We start from the raw sequence: 16,906 nt of genomic DNA, 5'->3' as shown, positions 1-16,906 counted from the left end.
ACTATTGGCTAGTAGTACATAAATTGTGTAATTCTGTGTTTTACTGTTGTGTTGGATTTGAACAGGACCCAGAGGAAGATGAGCCAAACCTGCAGGTTCTATTAGAACATCGCTTCTCAAAGGAGAAGAGCAAGAGTGTGAAGCAGACATGTGACAAGTGTAGCACCATCATATGGGGTCTCATTCAGACCTGGTATACCTGCACAGGTCAGACCATCTTAGCTGAACCTAATGCAAACAATTTTATGAAGAAGACACATGACTCAGTCATTTTATACTATCTTTCCAAACCAGAACATAAAAGAAAAAAATATTCCACAGCTCTTTTCCAGCTTAAAGTTCCCAGTATAAAGTACAATAGAACTATCATAAATATCTCCATATGAAAGTAGTCCATATGACTAGTCCGCTATATTTTAAGCCTTCTGATGCTATTTGTGTTCTACAAAGAACAGACAGAAATGTAAATGATTGTTTACTCATAATCGTTATCTTTTCCCCCTTGTATCTTGCCAGAAATCACATTTAGAATTTTAAAAATGGTGTATTGCCATATTGCGTTTTCATTCTTCAAACATTTTGATGTTTGCGTTCCACTGGGAAAAAAAATAGCACACAGGTTTGGAAAGGCAAGATGGTGTATAAATACTGAGAGACTTTTTTTAATGATGAGACATTTTTGGGTGGACCATTCCTTGATGTTTCAATCATGTGTATTTACTTAGTGTGATTTGTGGTACACTGTTCACAAAACCTTGGACAAATCTTGAGTGAAGTAATTCACACTTCAGGCTTTTTATTCTGACACTGGGCTGTGATGAATTATTATTTTAATTGCTTCAGCACATTCAGATCTTACTGCTTACTGCCTTCGCTGCGAGACTCTGGGATAGGCTTCAGCATATGGCGTTATATGTGTGCCTCAATCCTGAGCGAGTAATTGTAAGTTTTGAGCACAGAGAACTATATTTTGCAAGCACATTACATTATATTTTGAACAGAAATTAACAATCGCAAAAAAAAATTCGTTTGAGCAAAGAAAAAACGATTCCATCCATCCATCCATCTTCTACCGCTTATCCGGGGCCGGGTCGCGGGGGCAGCAGTCTAAGCAGGGATGCCCAGACTTCCCTCTCCCTAGACACTTCCTCCAGCTCTTCCGGGGGGACCCCGAGGCGTTCCCAGGCCAGCCGGGAGACATAGTCTCTCCAGCGTGTCCTAGGTCTTCCCCGGGGTCTCCTCCCGGTGGGACATGCCCGGAACACCTTCCCGGGAAGGCGTCCAGGAGGCATCCGGAAAAGATGCCCGAGCCACCTCAACTGACCCCTCTCGATGTGGAGGAGCAGCGGCTCTACTCTGAGCTCCTCCCGAGTGACCGAGCTTCTCACCCTATCTCTAAGGGATCGCCCAGCCACCCTGCGGAGAAAGCTCATTTCGGCCGCTTGTATCCGGGATCTTGTCCTTTCGGTCATGACCCACAGCTCATGACCATAGGTGAGAGTAGGAACGTAGATTGACTGGTAAATCGAGAGCTTCGCCTTGCGGCTCAGCTCCCTCTTTACCACGACAGACCGGTACAGGGACCGCATTACTGCAGAAGCTGCACCAATCCGCCTGTCAATCTCCCGTTCCATCCTTCCCTCACTCCTGAACAAGACCCCAAGATACTTGAACTCCTCCACTTGAGGCAGGAGCTCTCCACCAACCTGAAGCGAGCAAACCACCCTTTTCCGACTGAGAACCATGGCCTCGGACTTGGAGGTGCTGATCTTCATCCCAGCCGCTTCACACTCGGCTGCAAACCGTCCCAGTGCATGCTGGAGGTCCTGGTCTGATGAGGCCAACACGACAACATCATCCGCAAAGAGCAGAGATGAAATCGTGTGGTCCCCAAACCCGACCCCCTCCGGCCCCTGGCTGCGCCTAGAAATTCTGTCCATAAAAATTATGAACAGAACCGGCGACAAAGGGCAGCCCTGCCGGAGTCCAACACGCACCGGGAACAAGTCTGACTTACTGCTGGCAATACGAACCAAGCTCCTGCTCCGGTCGTACAGGGACCGGATAGCCCTTAGCAAAGGGCCCCGGACCCCATACTCCCGGAGCACCCTCCACAGGCCGCCGCGAGGGACACAGTCGAATGCCTTCTCCAAATCCACAAAGCACATGTAGATTGGTTGGGCAAACTCCCATGAGCCCTCCAGCACCCTGTAGAGGGTATAGAGCTGGTCCACTGTTCCACGACCGGGACGAAAACCACACTATTCCTCCTGAATCCGAGGTTCTACTATCGGCCGGATTCTCCTCTCCAGTACCCTGGCATAGACTTTCCCAGGGAGGCTGAGAAGTGTGATCCCCCTATAGTTGGAGCACACCCTCCGATCCCCCTTCTTGAAAAGAGGGACCACCACCCCGGTCTGCCAGTCCAAAGGTACTGTCCCCAACCGCCACGCGATGTTGCAGAGGCGTGTCAGCCAAGACAGCCCCACAACATCCAGAGACTTGAGGTACTCAGGGCGGATCTCATCCACCCCCGGTGCCTTGCCACCGAGGAGTTTCTTGACTACCTCGGTGACTTCAGCTTGGGTGACGGACGAGTCCGCCTCCGAGCCCTCAGCCTCTGCTTCCTCAATGGAAGACGTGACGGCGGGATTGAGGAGATCCTCGAAGTATTCCTTCCACCGTCCGGTGATATCCCCAGTCGAGGTCAACAGCTGCCCACCTCCACTGTAAACAGCGTTGGTAGGGCACTGCTTCCCCCTCCTGAGGCGCCGGACGGTTTGCCAGAATCTCTTCGAGGCCGACCGATAGTCCTTCTCCATGGCCTCACCGAACTCCTCCCAGGCCCGAGTTTTTGCCTCCACAACCACCCGGGCTGCAGTCCGCTTGGCCCGTCGGTACCCATCAGCTGCCTCAGGAGTCCCACAAGCCAGCCAGGCCCGATAGGACTCCTTCTTCAGCTTGACGGCATCCCTTACTTCCGGTGTCCACCACCGGGTTCGGGGATTGCCGCCTCGACAGGCACCGGAGACCTTACGGCCACAGCTCCGAGTGGCCGCGTTGACAATGGAGGTGGAGAACATGGTCCACTCGGACTCAATATCTCCAGACTCCCTCGGGATCTGGTCGAAGCTCTGCCGGAGGTGGGAGTTGAAGATCTCTCTGACAGGAGATTCGGCCAAACGTTCCCAACAGACCCTCACAGTACGTTTGGGTCTGCCGAGTCTGTCCAGCTTCCTCCCCCGCCATCGGATCCAACTCACCACCAGGTGGTGATCAGTTGACAGCTCCGCCCCTCTCTTCGCCCGAGTGTCCAAGACATACGGCCGGAGGTCAGATGAAACGACCACAAAGTCGATCATCGACCTCCGGCCTAGGGTGTCCTGGTGCCATGTGCACTGATGGACACCCTTATGCTTGAACATGGTGTTCGTTATGGACAAGCTGTAACTAGCACAGAAGTCCAATAACAGAACACCACTCGGGTTCAGATCAGGGGGGCTGTTCCTCCCAATCACGCCCCTCCAGGTGTCACTGTCGCTGCCCACGTGGGCGTTGAAGTCCCCCAGTAAAACGATGGAGTCGCCAGTCGGAGCACTTTCCAGCACCCCTCCCAGAGACTCCAAGAAGGCCGGGTACTCTGCACTGCCGTTCGGCCCGTAAGCACAAACGACAGTGAGAGACATATCCCCGACCCGAAGGCGTAGGGAAGCGACCCTCTCGTTCACCGGGGTGAACTCCAACACATGGCGGCTGAGCTGGGGGGCTATAAGCAAACCCACACCAGCCCGCCGCCTCTCACCATGGGCAACTCCAGAGTGGTGAAGAGTCCATCCTCTCTCGAGGAATGTGGTTCCAGAGCCCAAGCCGTGCTCTGAACCTCACGCACAAGCTCAGGCTCCTTCCCCGCCAGAGAGGTGACATTCCATGTCCCTAGAGCTAGATTCCGCGTCCAGGGATCGGGTTGTCTAGGCTCCCGCCTTCGACTGCCGCCCGATCCACTTTGCACCGGCCCCTTACGGTCCCTCCTGCAGGTGGTGGGTCCACGGGAGGGTAGCCCCACGTCACTCCTTCGGGCTGAGCCCGGCCGGACCCCATGGGGGGAGGCCCGACCACCAGGCGCTCGCATACGAGCCCCAACCCCGGGCCTGGCTCCAGGGTGGGGCCCCGGCTGCGCCATACCGGGCGACGTCACGGTCCTCCTTTTTTTGGGCATCATAAGGGGTTTTGAACCGCTCTTAGTCTGACCCGTTGCCTAGGACCTGTTTGCCTTGGGAGACCCTACCAGGGGCATATAGCCCCAGACAACATAGCTCCTAGGTTCATTCGGGTACTCAAACCCCTCCACCACGGTAAGGTGGCAGTTCAAGGAGGAAAAAAAAAAAAAAAAACGATTCCGTGCTCAATAAATGTATTTGCTTGTTTGCTATTATCCATATTAACGTGCAATAATAACCCCTCTCACGCAGTTTACTCAGGTGCTCTCTCACAAACTTATTCTCTGCGCTCCTGTCAAGTCCCTCTCTCTCTCTCTCTCAACCTTTTAATTCTGTGCGTGCTCAACTCTTGACACACACGCTCGCTCAACTTGCAACAGCCTTACAAGTGTGCCACAAAATCAACCAATCGGAAAATTAAAGGTCAATTGTGATTGGCTGTTGGTCTCCAATCAAATCGCTAGTAGAACCAAAGCCCGTCTTGTAGAACTATCCATATATATCCATATCCATATATAATCCTTTATTATATGATATCTATGGAACTATCTACAGCATCCCGGAAGCTTACTGAAAAAAAAATCGAAAAAAATAACTGACTACAGCGAGACTAATGGATTAAAACACATTTTGGTAAGTATTTTTTTTATTATTAACTTAAAAGTGCCTTGTTAGTTTTGTGTATTATAATGCTGTTCTGTTGTTTAACTTACAATATTATATCTCCTATTGTGACTAAATTATATTTTGACTTATCCTTTTCAAGCATTCTAACGCTAGCACAGCCGCAGACAATGTCATCAGAACAGCAACACCTAAATAACACACCACTTTAGTCACAATAGGAGATATAATATTGTAAGTTAAACAACACAACAGCATTATAAATTATAAGCTGAATCTCTGGAGGAGTGTCATAATATTCCTCTGTCACATATAGCTGTCAATCACCTCACACAATTACCTCACTCTTAAAACTGACATTCCCTTTCGTTGTCACTCCGAGTTACGAATGGGGTTTCGCTTAAAAAATCCTATCATCTTCGAGTATATAAACCTGATCGTCAGGTTCCTGAGGGGAGCCAGGAGACTGAATCCTTCTCGTCCTCCCCTCGTACCCTCTTGGGACCTCTCAGTGGTTTTAACTGCCCTGCAGAGTGCTCCCTTTGAGCCTCTGCAATCAGTGGAGCTTAAGTTCCTGTCAATGAAGACAGCGCTCCTGGTTGCATTGGCCTCCATCAAGAGGGTAGGGGACCTGCAGGCATTTTCGGTTGACGAAGCGTGCCTGGAATTCGGACCGGCTAACTCTCACGTGATCCTGAGACCCCAGCCTGGATATGTGCCCAAGGTTCCCACCACACCCTTTCAAGACCAGGTGGTGAACCTGCAAGCGCTGCCTTTGGAGGAGGCAGACCCAGCCTTGACACTGCTCTGTCCAGTACGCGCACTCCGTGCTTACGTTGACAGGACGCAGTGTTTCAGGACCTCAGACCAGCTCTTTGTCTGTCATGGTGGGAAGCTGAAGGGAAAGGCTCTCTCCAAGCAAAGGTTGTCTCACTGGATTGTGGACACCATTGCTTTTGCATACCAGCAGCAAGGTCGACCATGCCCCCTTGGTGTGACGGCCCACTCCACCCAGAGTGTGGCATCCTCTTGGGCTCTAGCGCATGGCGCCTCGCTAACAGACATCTGCAGAGCTGCAGGCTGGGCGACACCTAAAACATTCGCGAGTCAGTCGGGGAAAGGTAACGAGGATGCACAAATAAGAATTCAGTCTCGGCTCCTCAGCGAAGACATATCTGCATGTTGCTCGCGCACTTCCTTATATACCCCCTGCGTGGGGCGGAGTTACGCTATGCAAATTCCGCAGACCCATGGCATTTCTTTGCCATTGGCTCGTTTTATATACTCGAAGATGATAGGATTTCTAAGCGAAACCCCATTCGTCGTCATCCGACGTAACATCTCCGTTCCCTACTCAGGGAACGAGGGTTACATACGTAACCGAGACGTTTTCCGAACAATTAAACAAAATTTGCCCTCCAAATACTAGGCTAATGTCTGTAATGTCTGTGATCTAAAGAAAACCACCATTATAATAATTATTTTAATTATTATTTTTGTGTATTATAATTTATAATACACAAAACTAACAAGGCACTTTTAAGTTAATAATAAAAAAAAAAATACTTACCAAAATGTGTTTTAATTCATTAGTCTCGCTGTAGTCAGTTATTTTATTCGATTTTTTTTTAGTAAGCTTCCGGGATGCTGTAGATAGTTCCATAGATATCATATAATAAAGGATTATATATGGATATATGGATATCTATGGATAGTTCTACAAGACGGGCTTTGGTTCTACTAGCGATTTGATTGGAGACTAACAGCCAATCACAATTGACCTTTAATTTTCCGATTGGTTGATTTTGTGGCACACTTGTAACGCTGTTGCAAGTTGAGCGAGCGTGTTTGTCAAGAGTTGAGTGCGCACAGAATTAAGAGGTTGAGAGAGAGAGAGGGGGATTTGACAGGAGCGCAGAGAATAAGTTTGTGAGAGAGCACCTGAGTAAACTGCGTGAGAGGGGTTATTATTGCACGTTAATATGGATAATAGCAAACAAGCAAATACATTTATTGAGCACGGAATCGTTTTTTCTTTGCTCAAACGTTTTTGTTTTTTGTTAATTTCTGTTCAAAATATAATGTGCTTGCAAAATATAGTTCTCTGTGCTCAAAACTTACAATTACTCGCTCAGGATTGAGGCACACATTTAACGCCATACAGCATCCCCGCAACTCTACATAGGACAAGCATTTTGGAGAATGGATAAATGGATGGATTCAGATCTTACTGTGTGATTATGGGGAACAGAACTTAACATTTGGTTTCAAAACTATCATAAATTGCTTTCCATTTCTCATTCCAGGCTGTTATTACCGTTGCCATAGCAAGTGCATGAATCTTATCAACAAACCATGTGTGAGGTCAAAGGTCAGCCATCAGTCTGAGTATGAACTCAGCATTTGTCCTGAGGTCGGTTTGGACAAGCAAGACTACAGATGTGCTGAGTGCCGGACACCCATCTCTTTGCGTGAGGCTTTTTCCAAACATGCATCACGGCTTCTTTTGTTTTTCTGCCATTTATCTTTTTCTCTGATGACGACACGAATGTAAACATATTTTTAGTTTTTTGTTTGATGAACTCTTTATGTGGTTGTTGTCAGAAGTGTTAGATTCAGGGTTGTATGATTGCTTTAGAATAGGAAAAAATTGTGAGTTATAACTTTGATATTTAGACTTTACTTTTGGCACAGGAAGTAGTCTAATGTTGTGCTGTGTTGTGTTTTGTAGGGGGTGTTCCTAATGAGGCACGACAGTGTGATTATACGGGTCAGTATTACTGCAACAGCTGCCACTGGAATGACACAGCCATCGTTCCAGCTAGAGTCATACACAACTGGGAGTTTGAGCCCCGTAAGGTACACTAACATTTAATCTTAGTGGGAAAATATACTGAATCCAAGGGTGCTTCTCAATTCTTATTTGTGCATCCTCGTTACCTTTCCTCGCTTCCTTTCCTCGCGTCTCAGCTCCACCCCCTGTAGGAAGCGAGGGAAGGCTGCAAGGAAAGAAAAGGAGGACAGAGGAATCGAATGTAAGCTTTTTTTTATACATTGGAATACTTGATCACTTGAGCGTCACTTCACAGCGTCATCAGCAGCGCTCAAAGGATCTGCCCTTATGTTGTTGAAGTTTGTTTAAGAAATTCATAATAAATAATAATAAAGCAAGGTACCCTGTTGAAATATGTGAGATGTGTGGTTTATATAAACTGCAAAACTGCAAAACTATAAATTAAAATGATTATGACCGATGTGAAGGGGGAGGAGAATTGATACGTGCGTCACGTTTTAGTCGATAAAACTCTTCTGCATAGGGTACACCTGTGTATCCTCGCTCATCACTCCTTAAGAAGCCTCATCACTCCTTGATCCTCGACTCCTTGCAGTGCAATTAGAGAATTGAGATATCCTTCAAGATGGCTGAGCTCGAACGGTTTCCGGGTCATAGGATGGAGGACGGAGGAGCGAGGAGATGAGGAGGGATATTGAGAAGCACCCTTAGAGTTATCTTGTTGCTACCTTCTAAGGCTGCATCTTGACTGAAATGGAAAGTGGCTATTATAAGTGGCTAATATGGAACACTCTACAAAGGCAGAAAATTTTAGACTTGACTCACTATTGATTTCAATAGAGTTTGCTTTAGCATTTTGCAAAGCTAACAGCACATTGCTATATTAAGTAGATATAGACCCAAAGCCAAATAAATTATTTGGAAAGGCATGAATAATGGGTTTAAAATGAGTAATGAATTCTACCAAATAATACAAAAAATACCTGTTAGGCTGTAGACATGTGCAGATATACGGTAGTACGATATATAACGATATATCACGATATATCACGATAATGAAAATGCACTTTATTGTTATCATAGGCACTTCAAAATACAGTGAATAGTTATTTATTAAGAATTATTCAGATTTTTAGAAGGCATTTTAAGAATACTTTTCTCATCAACCGGTTAAAATGCACAACACTGCTCTTTGTTGTATCAAGGCATGCTTACTCTGATGTAAACAAGCCCAACACAGACGAGAAGCATGGCGGAATGAGTGAAGGAGACGTGCTGAATGAAAATGCACATTCACTCTCTGGCAGATGATGGCTCTTATGGAACTGCAGAAATGCAGCCGTTACCCCGGTAACCCTGTAAACAAAGCAGCAATGCTACTTTCTGTTTCTGAACAGTCTTTAAATGTTTTAAACAGCCTTTCAGATTGTTGTTTTCACAGTGGTGTTCATCGCAGCACCAAATACTTAAAGATTAGATACTTAATAGGCTTGTCATGATTTCTGTCTTGTGTTCCCCTTGTCTTGTATGAACTTTTATTTTATTTCCTGTTTTGCACCATGTTTCCTTTGTAGTTTTTTTTTTTTTTTTTGTCACAGGCTGGTAGCAGCAGAGAAACAGGATCTAAGTGCAGCAGCTTTATTCAGAAAACAAACTCAAAACTTCACAAAACAGATGCTCAGGAACATGAACAGAACAACCAACTTAATGCAACGTAGAACTGACAAAGAACTGAAAGAAACAGAGCTTAAATAACAGCAACTGAGGAGCTAATTCCCAAGACACACCTGAACAGAACTAACAATCAATTAGAAACCACAGTGACAAACGGAGAGAACTGGGCCAATTAACAGACTGAACATGGGTAGAACATATTAGGAGTATAGAAGACAAATGTAAAAAAGTAATAAATATAATGAGATGTTTAACAGGACTAGATTGGGGAACAGACTATAAGTCACTGAAATATATATATGTAAGTTTAATAAGATCAAGGATGGATTATGGAAGTGTGGCATATGGATCAGCAACCAAATCTGTACTTCGGAGGCTTGATGTAATACAGGCTAAAGCACTGAGATTATGTTTAGGAGCAGTTAAAACATCACCAGTGTGTGCTCTACAGGTGGAAGCGGGAGAAATGCCATTGAACATTCGACGTAAACAATTGCTAGTAAATTATTGGGTAAATCTAAAAGGACACGGAGATAGTCATCCAACTAAAAGAATACTACAAGGTAATTGGGAAAGGGAGAGAGCACAAAAGTTCAGTTTTGGGTGGATAGGAGATGAGGCAGCGAGAGAATTGGGAGTATATGAAAAGGCATTCTGCCCAACTGTAACATGGCCTGATACACCGGTATGGAAGTTAGAAACAATGGAAGTTGATTTTAAGTTACTTCGAATCAAAGCAGTAAGTAATAGTACAGATCTGGTAGCGGAATTTTATAGAAATATAGATTTTAAATATAAAGAGTATGTCCAGATTTATACAGATGGATCAAAGGATCCAGAAACAGGAAAGACTGGATCTGCAGTTTACATTTTTAATCAAAGAGGTGAGATAAGCAGACGAACAACAAATGATCTGAGTGTGTATGCAGTTGAATTATACGCTATTATGATGGCACTAGAATGGATTGAGGAAAACAAAATTAAAAAAGCTTTGATTGGAAGTGACTCAGTGTCAGCTTTATACAGTCTCATGACTGGTACATCTAATAGCCATCAGGATTTACTGTATTCAATATTGATAATGTACACAAGAATGAAGGAAAAATGCTATGAGATTCAACTGACGTGGATTCCTGCTCATATTGGCATTGTGGGTAATGAGAGAGTGGACAAGTTAGCTAAACAAGCTGTTAAAAAAGAGAATATTGAAGTAAATATTAAGTTGTCAAAGTCTGAAGGAAAAAGTGTAATATGGAAAGAAGCCATTAGAGAATGGCAACATCAGTGGGACAGGGAAACTAAAGGGAGACATTTGTATGCTATTCAAAATAAAGTAGGGGTTGTGAAGAACAGGGGAGGGAATAGAAAAGAAGAAATAGTTATGACAAGATTAAGGATAGGTCATAGTAATTTGAATAGCACACTATACATTATAAGGAAGCATCCAACTGGTTTTTGTGGTTGTTGTCAGGTTGCAGAAACTATAGAGCATGTGTTGTTGAGTTGTAGACAATATGAAGAACAGAGGAAAAATATGATAGAAGAGTTAGGAAAAGTTGGAATAATAGGGACAGGAGTGAGGGAAATACTGCAAAGTGGGGAGAATGAACAAAGCAGAGGAAATATTTTCTTTTTTTTATCAAGAACAGGTCTGATGAGAAGAATATAATGTAAATGGACATGAAAGGAAAATAATCCGGAAGATGGCGGTAGTGCAACATTAATGGATGCAAGCTGCCGATAAACCCTAAAGAAGAAGAAGAAGAATTAACAGACTGAAAACCAACCTAGAAACAGACATGAGCAGAACTGATCAAAAACAAACTCTAAAGTGAACAAATAAATACAAACTGTAACAGTAGAGGCTGACGAGGGTGTGGCTTAGGAGAACAGGAAGCCTCCAGGGTGGCGCCGACAGTTCAGGGGTTTCAGTTCAGATAATTGATAATTTATTTATGTATTTATTACCAATTATCTGTAATGATTCCTGTCTTGTTTTCCCCTTGTCTTGTGTGGACTAATGTTATTTCCTGTTTTGCACCATGTTTTGTAGTCCTCAACAAGTTTTTCTTGTTGATTAGTTCCTGATTGTTCCCAGCTGTGTCTTGTTTGCAGCCTTTCTAAAATCTTGCTAATCATTTATTCTTTTGTGATAAAATAATTTCTGACGAGGAGAGACTCAGAGATAACAGAGAGGATCCAAATGCAGACAATTTAATGAAATAATACTTAAATTAGGGCTGTCAAGCGATTACTTTATTTAATCTAAATAATTACATATGCCGATTAATTAATCGAATTAATCGCAAATTAATCGCACATCAAATTTGGCTAAGAAATTACCCCCAAAAGATAATTTGAATTCATTGTGTTAAATGAGAAAAGCATTATATAGACATTACAGAAAGTAGCTTTAGAAAGAAATATTTTATTTGATTCAACTTACACAAAGTTTTAGGCTACAGGGCCATGTTTTTTTCAGAAGCTGCATCTGAATTGATACATTTACAGATCAATATAAACAGTTTGTCCTGGGACTCAAGATTTTGCAGAAGGTGAGGTGTATGGTATAGTTTGGGGTTTGGTATTTAGCATTGTGTAGGAAATCAGCAATTTGATTGACAAGACCAGTGGAATTTTTAGACTAGCCCCGTTTTGTAGCTCCCACTTTGGAGATCTCCAGGCTGCAGCTATACCCTTCTTGATTTTTCAGTGACTTCAATGCAGGTTACATTGTTACATAACGCTGAATCTGATGCTTCACTTCATAGAGATTAATGCATTGAACAGCACTGACACCCATCATGTGAAATCCCCTTAACCGTTGAAAGAATGCTATGACAAAGATATTACATTAGCAGACATGGCAAACAAATTTTTTTTTTTTTTTTTTTTTACAAATTTATGACTTGACCTAGTAACTGAGGAAAGCTATATAACAAAGGAAGGTGATCGCACTTTTTTTCATTTTGCACAGTTTAATTGCACTCGGCAATTATGTTATGTATGCAAAGATGTTTGTCATGCCGGCCCCTTAAAACTGAAACCACACACACTTAGTCTGTCTATCTAATAATACTTTTAATAATCTCAATAATACACTAATATGGCACTGATTGTATTTTCATATTAGTAACAGAGACTGTCAACTTGAGATTTGAATCCATGGCAGAAGAAGGTAGTTACGCACACAAGGTTTTTTTAAGATTTAAAAAAGTGTTAAGACACTTAAGCACAGCTGTGATTGCCTCATGCCTATGGCCAGATATATATATATATATATATATATATATATATATATATATATATATATATATATATATATATATATATATATATATACACAGTGCTATGCATAAGTTTAGACACCCATACTAAAGTTGACTAAAAAGAGGAATAAAAAATCATCTTTTGGAAACTGAACTTAATGCCTTAATTAAAAAAATTAGGAAAAATCCAACCTTTAAGGACACCAATTTTCTTTGTGAATGAATAATGTATCGTAAATAAATAAATGTTCTTCCTTAAAATACAGGGTGCATAAGTTTGGACACCCCTATGTTAAATTACTCCAGACTTATGCACCCTGTATTTTAAGGAAGAACATTTATTTATTTACGATACATTATTCATTCACAAAGAAAATTGGTGTCCTTAAAGGTTGGATTTTTCCTAATTTTTTTAATTAAGGCATTAAGTTCAGTTTCCAAAAGATGATTTTTTATTCCTCTTTTTAGTCAACTTTAGCATGGGTGTCTAAACTTATGCATAGCACTGTATATATATATGTACATGTGAAGAGTTCAGATGCAAAAGCCTCTAAGTGCCATCTGAAATTTTTTTCTAGAATGATCATTTTTATCAAGCTCATATATTAAAGTTCAGTAATTTCACTTAAATGACAATTAATAGGTAATTTTCATTGCCATTAAAGTGAAATTACTGAATTTAAATATACAAGCTTGATAAAAAATGATCATTCTAGAAGAAAATTTCAGATGGCACTTAGAGGCTTTTGCATCTGAACTCTTCATATATATGTACATATTTATGTACACACATATATATATATATATATATATGTATGTGTGTGCATATCCATCCAAAGTGCTGTCCTTTCGCTATTTTTCAGTTTGGTAAAAACCTCTGATTTTGGTTTGTGTATTGATGTGTTCAGGTGTGTCGTTCATCCATGCGCTATCTTGCTCTGATGATGTCAAGGCCTGTGCTCAGACTGAAAGAGATCAACCCTCTGCTCTTTAACTTTGTGGAGGAGCTGGTGGAGATCAGAGTGAGTATCCACAAAACAACTGGTAAAATATCCACACCTCCCCACCCCACCTCAAAATAGTGATTTTTCACCTGTTCAAGTTCTGAGGTTTTGACTTTCTTGACTGTAACCAACAATTCAATCATGCAACTTTTTTTAAATTATGACGCTGTAAACCTATTTGTTTGTTTAATTTATGACGTATATGAGCAGAATATTTGCTGAACATAAACATCATTCAATAAAAAGTAATCTAAAGTAATTTTCTGATAATTCTTGCACTGCAGAAATTACGTCAAGATATCTTGCTAATGAAGCCATATTTCATCACCTGCAAGGAGGCCATGGAGGCCCGACTCCTATTGCACGTAAGTGATTAATAGGGCTGTAGTCAAGACCACCTTTGTCGAGTCCAAGACAAGTCCAAGACCAGGACTAGTCAAGTCCAAGTCAAGACCAAGTCCAAAGAGGTTTGAGTCCAAGACAAGACCGAGTCCTAAAAGGTTGAGTCCAATTCAAGACCGAGTCCAGGACAGGAAAAAAAAAAGTCTTATGCATGACATTATCAAGACAATCATTTTGGGCTATTATTTGTTGATCTAAAAGCAAAAACAGTGTCAAAGAGCCGAATCTATTTTTAAAAATATAGCCTATAGAAATTACATCATTATGTAATAATGAAATAATGAATGATTTAAATTTTATTTAAAATAATTGACTCATTCAAAGAACAACAAAAAAATAATTATATAGGTGTAGCGTTTATACGCCCACGTATAAATATAATTAATTATTATTCATAACGAATTATGAACAATAATTAATAATTTAATTATTTTCATAATTTACTGTAGCAGAATCAATAGTATGATCATTTTATCAGTTCATCCTACGAACAGAAAGCATAACCAATTATTAACTCTAGGAAATATAATATCTTCCTGGCCAAGAAAGAATAATCCCCAGCTAACAATAAATTAAAAAATATATTAAGGGTAAAAGCATAGGTAACTTAAAATCGAAGTTCAAGACAATAAATTTGTAAGCAGATACACAAGCAATCTCTTTTCAAATACAAACAATGCTTTATTGATTATATACTAACACATACCGCTAATGTCTAACACAAACACACACACACACACACACACACATTCATACGAGTTGCAGAAAGGAAGAGAGTGAGGAAAGAGTGGGTTTAAGAGTGAAAGGATGAAATCTCACGATTCCATATGCACTTAGACATGACCTGAACGAACCATCAAACATTAAATTAACCCTTCTATCGTTTTAGGCAGGTTATTAAAGTTATATGAATACACCAGTTGAGTTTTAGTCTGGAGGTACTTGCGTCTTTGCTTTTGCGTTCCTTTTGGGAATTCCTTTGGTCAGCGTCAAAGGGGTTCGTTCGTTGGTTGTCTCCTCGTGCCTGGGTCTGCGGCGTTCCAGTCACGTGTTGTGCTGGCGGATGAATTGAAAGTCTTTGTCTGAAGCTGGCTTTGCAGAAGAAACGTGGCTCGAAATCTTGTCGCAAAACTTAACTTAGAACCGAGACTCACAACGGAAAATAAAGGAAATGATAACTCAGAAAAGAAAAGAAAATTTAGACGAGAGTAGTAAGATGGCTTGAATAAATCTAACCCATCTGATCTTAATTTGGGTTGGTCTGCTCCTCAGTTACATGGTTACTCTGGTTCAGATCTCCATCTTTTTCTGCCCATCTCTCTTGAGAGTGATAGCAGAGCCTTTCTTGCAGAGAGCGAGAGCACAGAGAGAGAGAGAGAGAGAGAGAGAGCAGCGAGAGAGAGAGAGAGAGAGAGAGTTTTTGGGTCTAAGGTTTTTAAACTAAAAGTTTGTCCCCCCTCCTGAAGAGATTAGACCAATTAGACACTGGCTTTGTTTGCAAAGTCATAAATCATGCATTATCTGGGGTGTTGGTGTGTTCTCTAGCTCTTAAGCAGAGAGGACAGAGGCCACAGTTTAGACATGATTTCTAATTAAAAGAAGATCAAAACATATTACACCGATATCATTCAAGCCATCTTTTGAATCACGAGCATACGATCATACTGATATGAAACACAACACACTCTCATTCAAACAGTTATAACCATTAAATGACTTACATGGGATTAAAGCATATTAAATGAACACATATATCGTAGAAACACATAGTATGATGTATGATGTTTTTATAAGTCCATTGAAAATTGTTCTTGAATGAGTTTTACGTATACTGTAGGAAGAATCTCAGTTTTCTGGTTTTAGAGAGAAAGAACTCTGTTTGTTCGTTCAGAGGTCTCAACGGGGGAGGGGTCAGGAATGCTGTGGCGTCATTTCTGAACCAATTTGTCTTTTAAAAACCCCCTCCCATTGACAAGTTCTTCCTTTAGCTGGGCTCATAAAAGTTGGGGGTTTTCGTTGGTTAGCGTAGACCAGCTGGAGCCTGATTTTATGGCCCCGGATTGGTGATTTGACCCTGGAATGTGAGGACTCTTGTGTGAGACCTTGGTCTCTGTCTTTCTCTTAAACAGTCAGCGTTTTGGCAACAAAGCTTAGTATTGACCAGCTATTTAGTTAGTGTTGGGGGAGGCTCTTTTAAATAGCCAGAGTGATGAGGATCATTTGACGTTCTGAACAAATCTTCTGTTTTGTTCGGCAGGAAGTAGAGAGTTTGAATTAATTTTCTGGAAGAAAATTAGTCTGTGGTTGGTTTCTTTTCATTGTCGTTACATAGGCTTAGCCTAAAGGCGCACACACATTCGTTACGACTGTCTGATCAGCCTCACATTCTGTTCCTGTCAATCATACACGCGATGTCAACCAATTAACATGAGGGAGGGTCGAGCCAACACACACACACACACACTCTAAAGATGCGATTGGGGTGGATGACGTGACGAAAAAAAATATTTTAATTAAATTCGGGCGGGTGGCGCTTGAACCAATCAAATGAAAAATGTTTGCCACTAAGCGAACCTGCAAGCTGAGCCCAGCTGTCAGTACTATTGGAGGAGGCTGCCCATTAATTAACGTTAGATGTGCAAGGCAAGCAGGCAAGTTTTCGGGTTGTTATGGACAATTAAAAATGTGAATATTCACGTTGCACTAACGGTGGACTTTCAAGATGTATCTCAGTGGGCGGTCTCTACCAACCAGGATGAAAGGCCCTTTTCTATTGGTCACCCTGGATCGAAGTGACAGGTTGACCACGCCCACTTCGTTTTCCGCTGCTGTGTCTGAGAGAAGAGCGTGCGAACTTGTAACATGGTGAGCAACAGGTCCTTTACTGATCTAATATCATGAACTGAATTATTCACGTTATGC

General features: G+C 42.1%; 1 protein-coding gene across 10 annotated transcripts in view; it reads left to right on the top strand.

Annotated features, from left to right (window-relative positions):
- Positions 1–16,906, top strand: part of def8 (differentially expressed in FDCP 8 homolog) — a 143,936-nt gene that overhangs the window by 111,286 nt on the left and 15,744 nt on the right. For all 10 annotated transcript variants that reach the window (XR_014030616.1, XR_014030617.1, XM_081372086.1 and 7 more), the window contains 5 exons: positions 66–207; positions 7,148–7,312; positions 7,573–7,700; positions 13,487–13,600; positions 13,867–13,947. Coding sequence is in view for 8 of the 10 variants with exons in the window: in XM_081372086.1 (XP_081228212.1) it covers positions 66–207; positions 7,148–7,312; positions 7,573–7,700; positions 13,487–13,600; positions 13,867–13,947 (630 nt within the window). In the remaining 2 variants the exon portion in view is untranslated. The remainder of the gene's footprint in view (positions 1–65; positions 208–7,147; positions 7,313–7,572; positions 7,701–13,486; positions 13,601–13,866; positions 13,948–16,906) is intronic.

This window comes from Scardinius erythrophthalmus (genome assembly GCF_964197995.2).
Source record: "Scardinius erythrophthalmus genome assembly, chromosome: 8".
NCBI lineage: Eukaryota > Metazoa > Chordata > Actinopteri > Cypriniformes > Leuciscidae > Scardinius > Scardinius erythrophthalmus.
The sequence above is the reverse complement of the archived record's forward strand: the minus strand, read 5'-3'. Positions and strand labels throughout refer to the sequence as shown.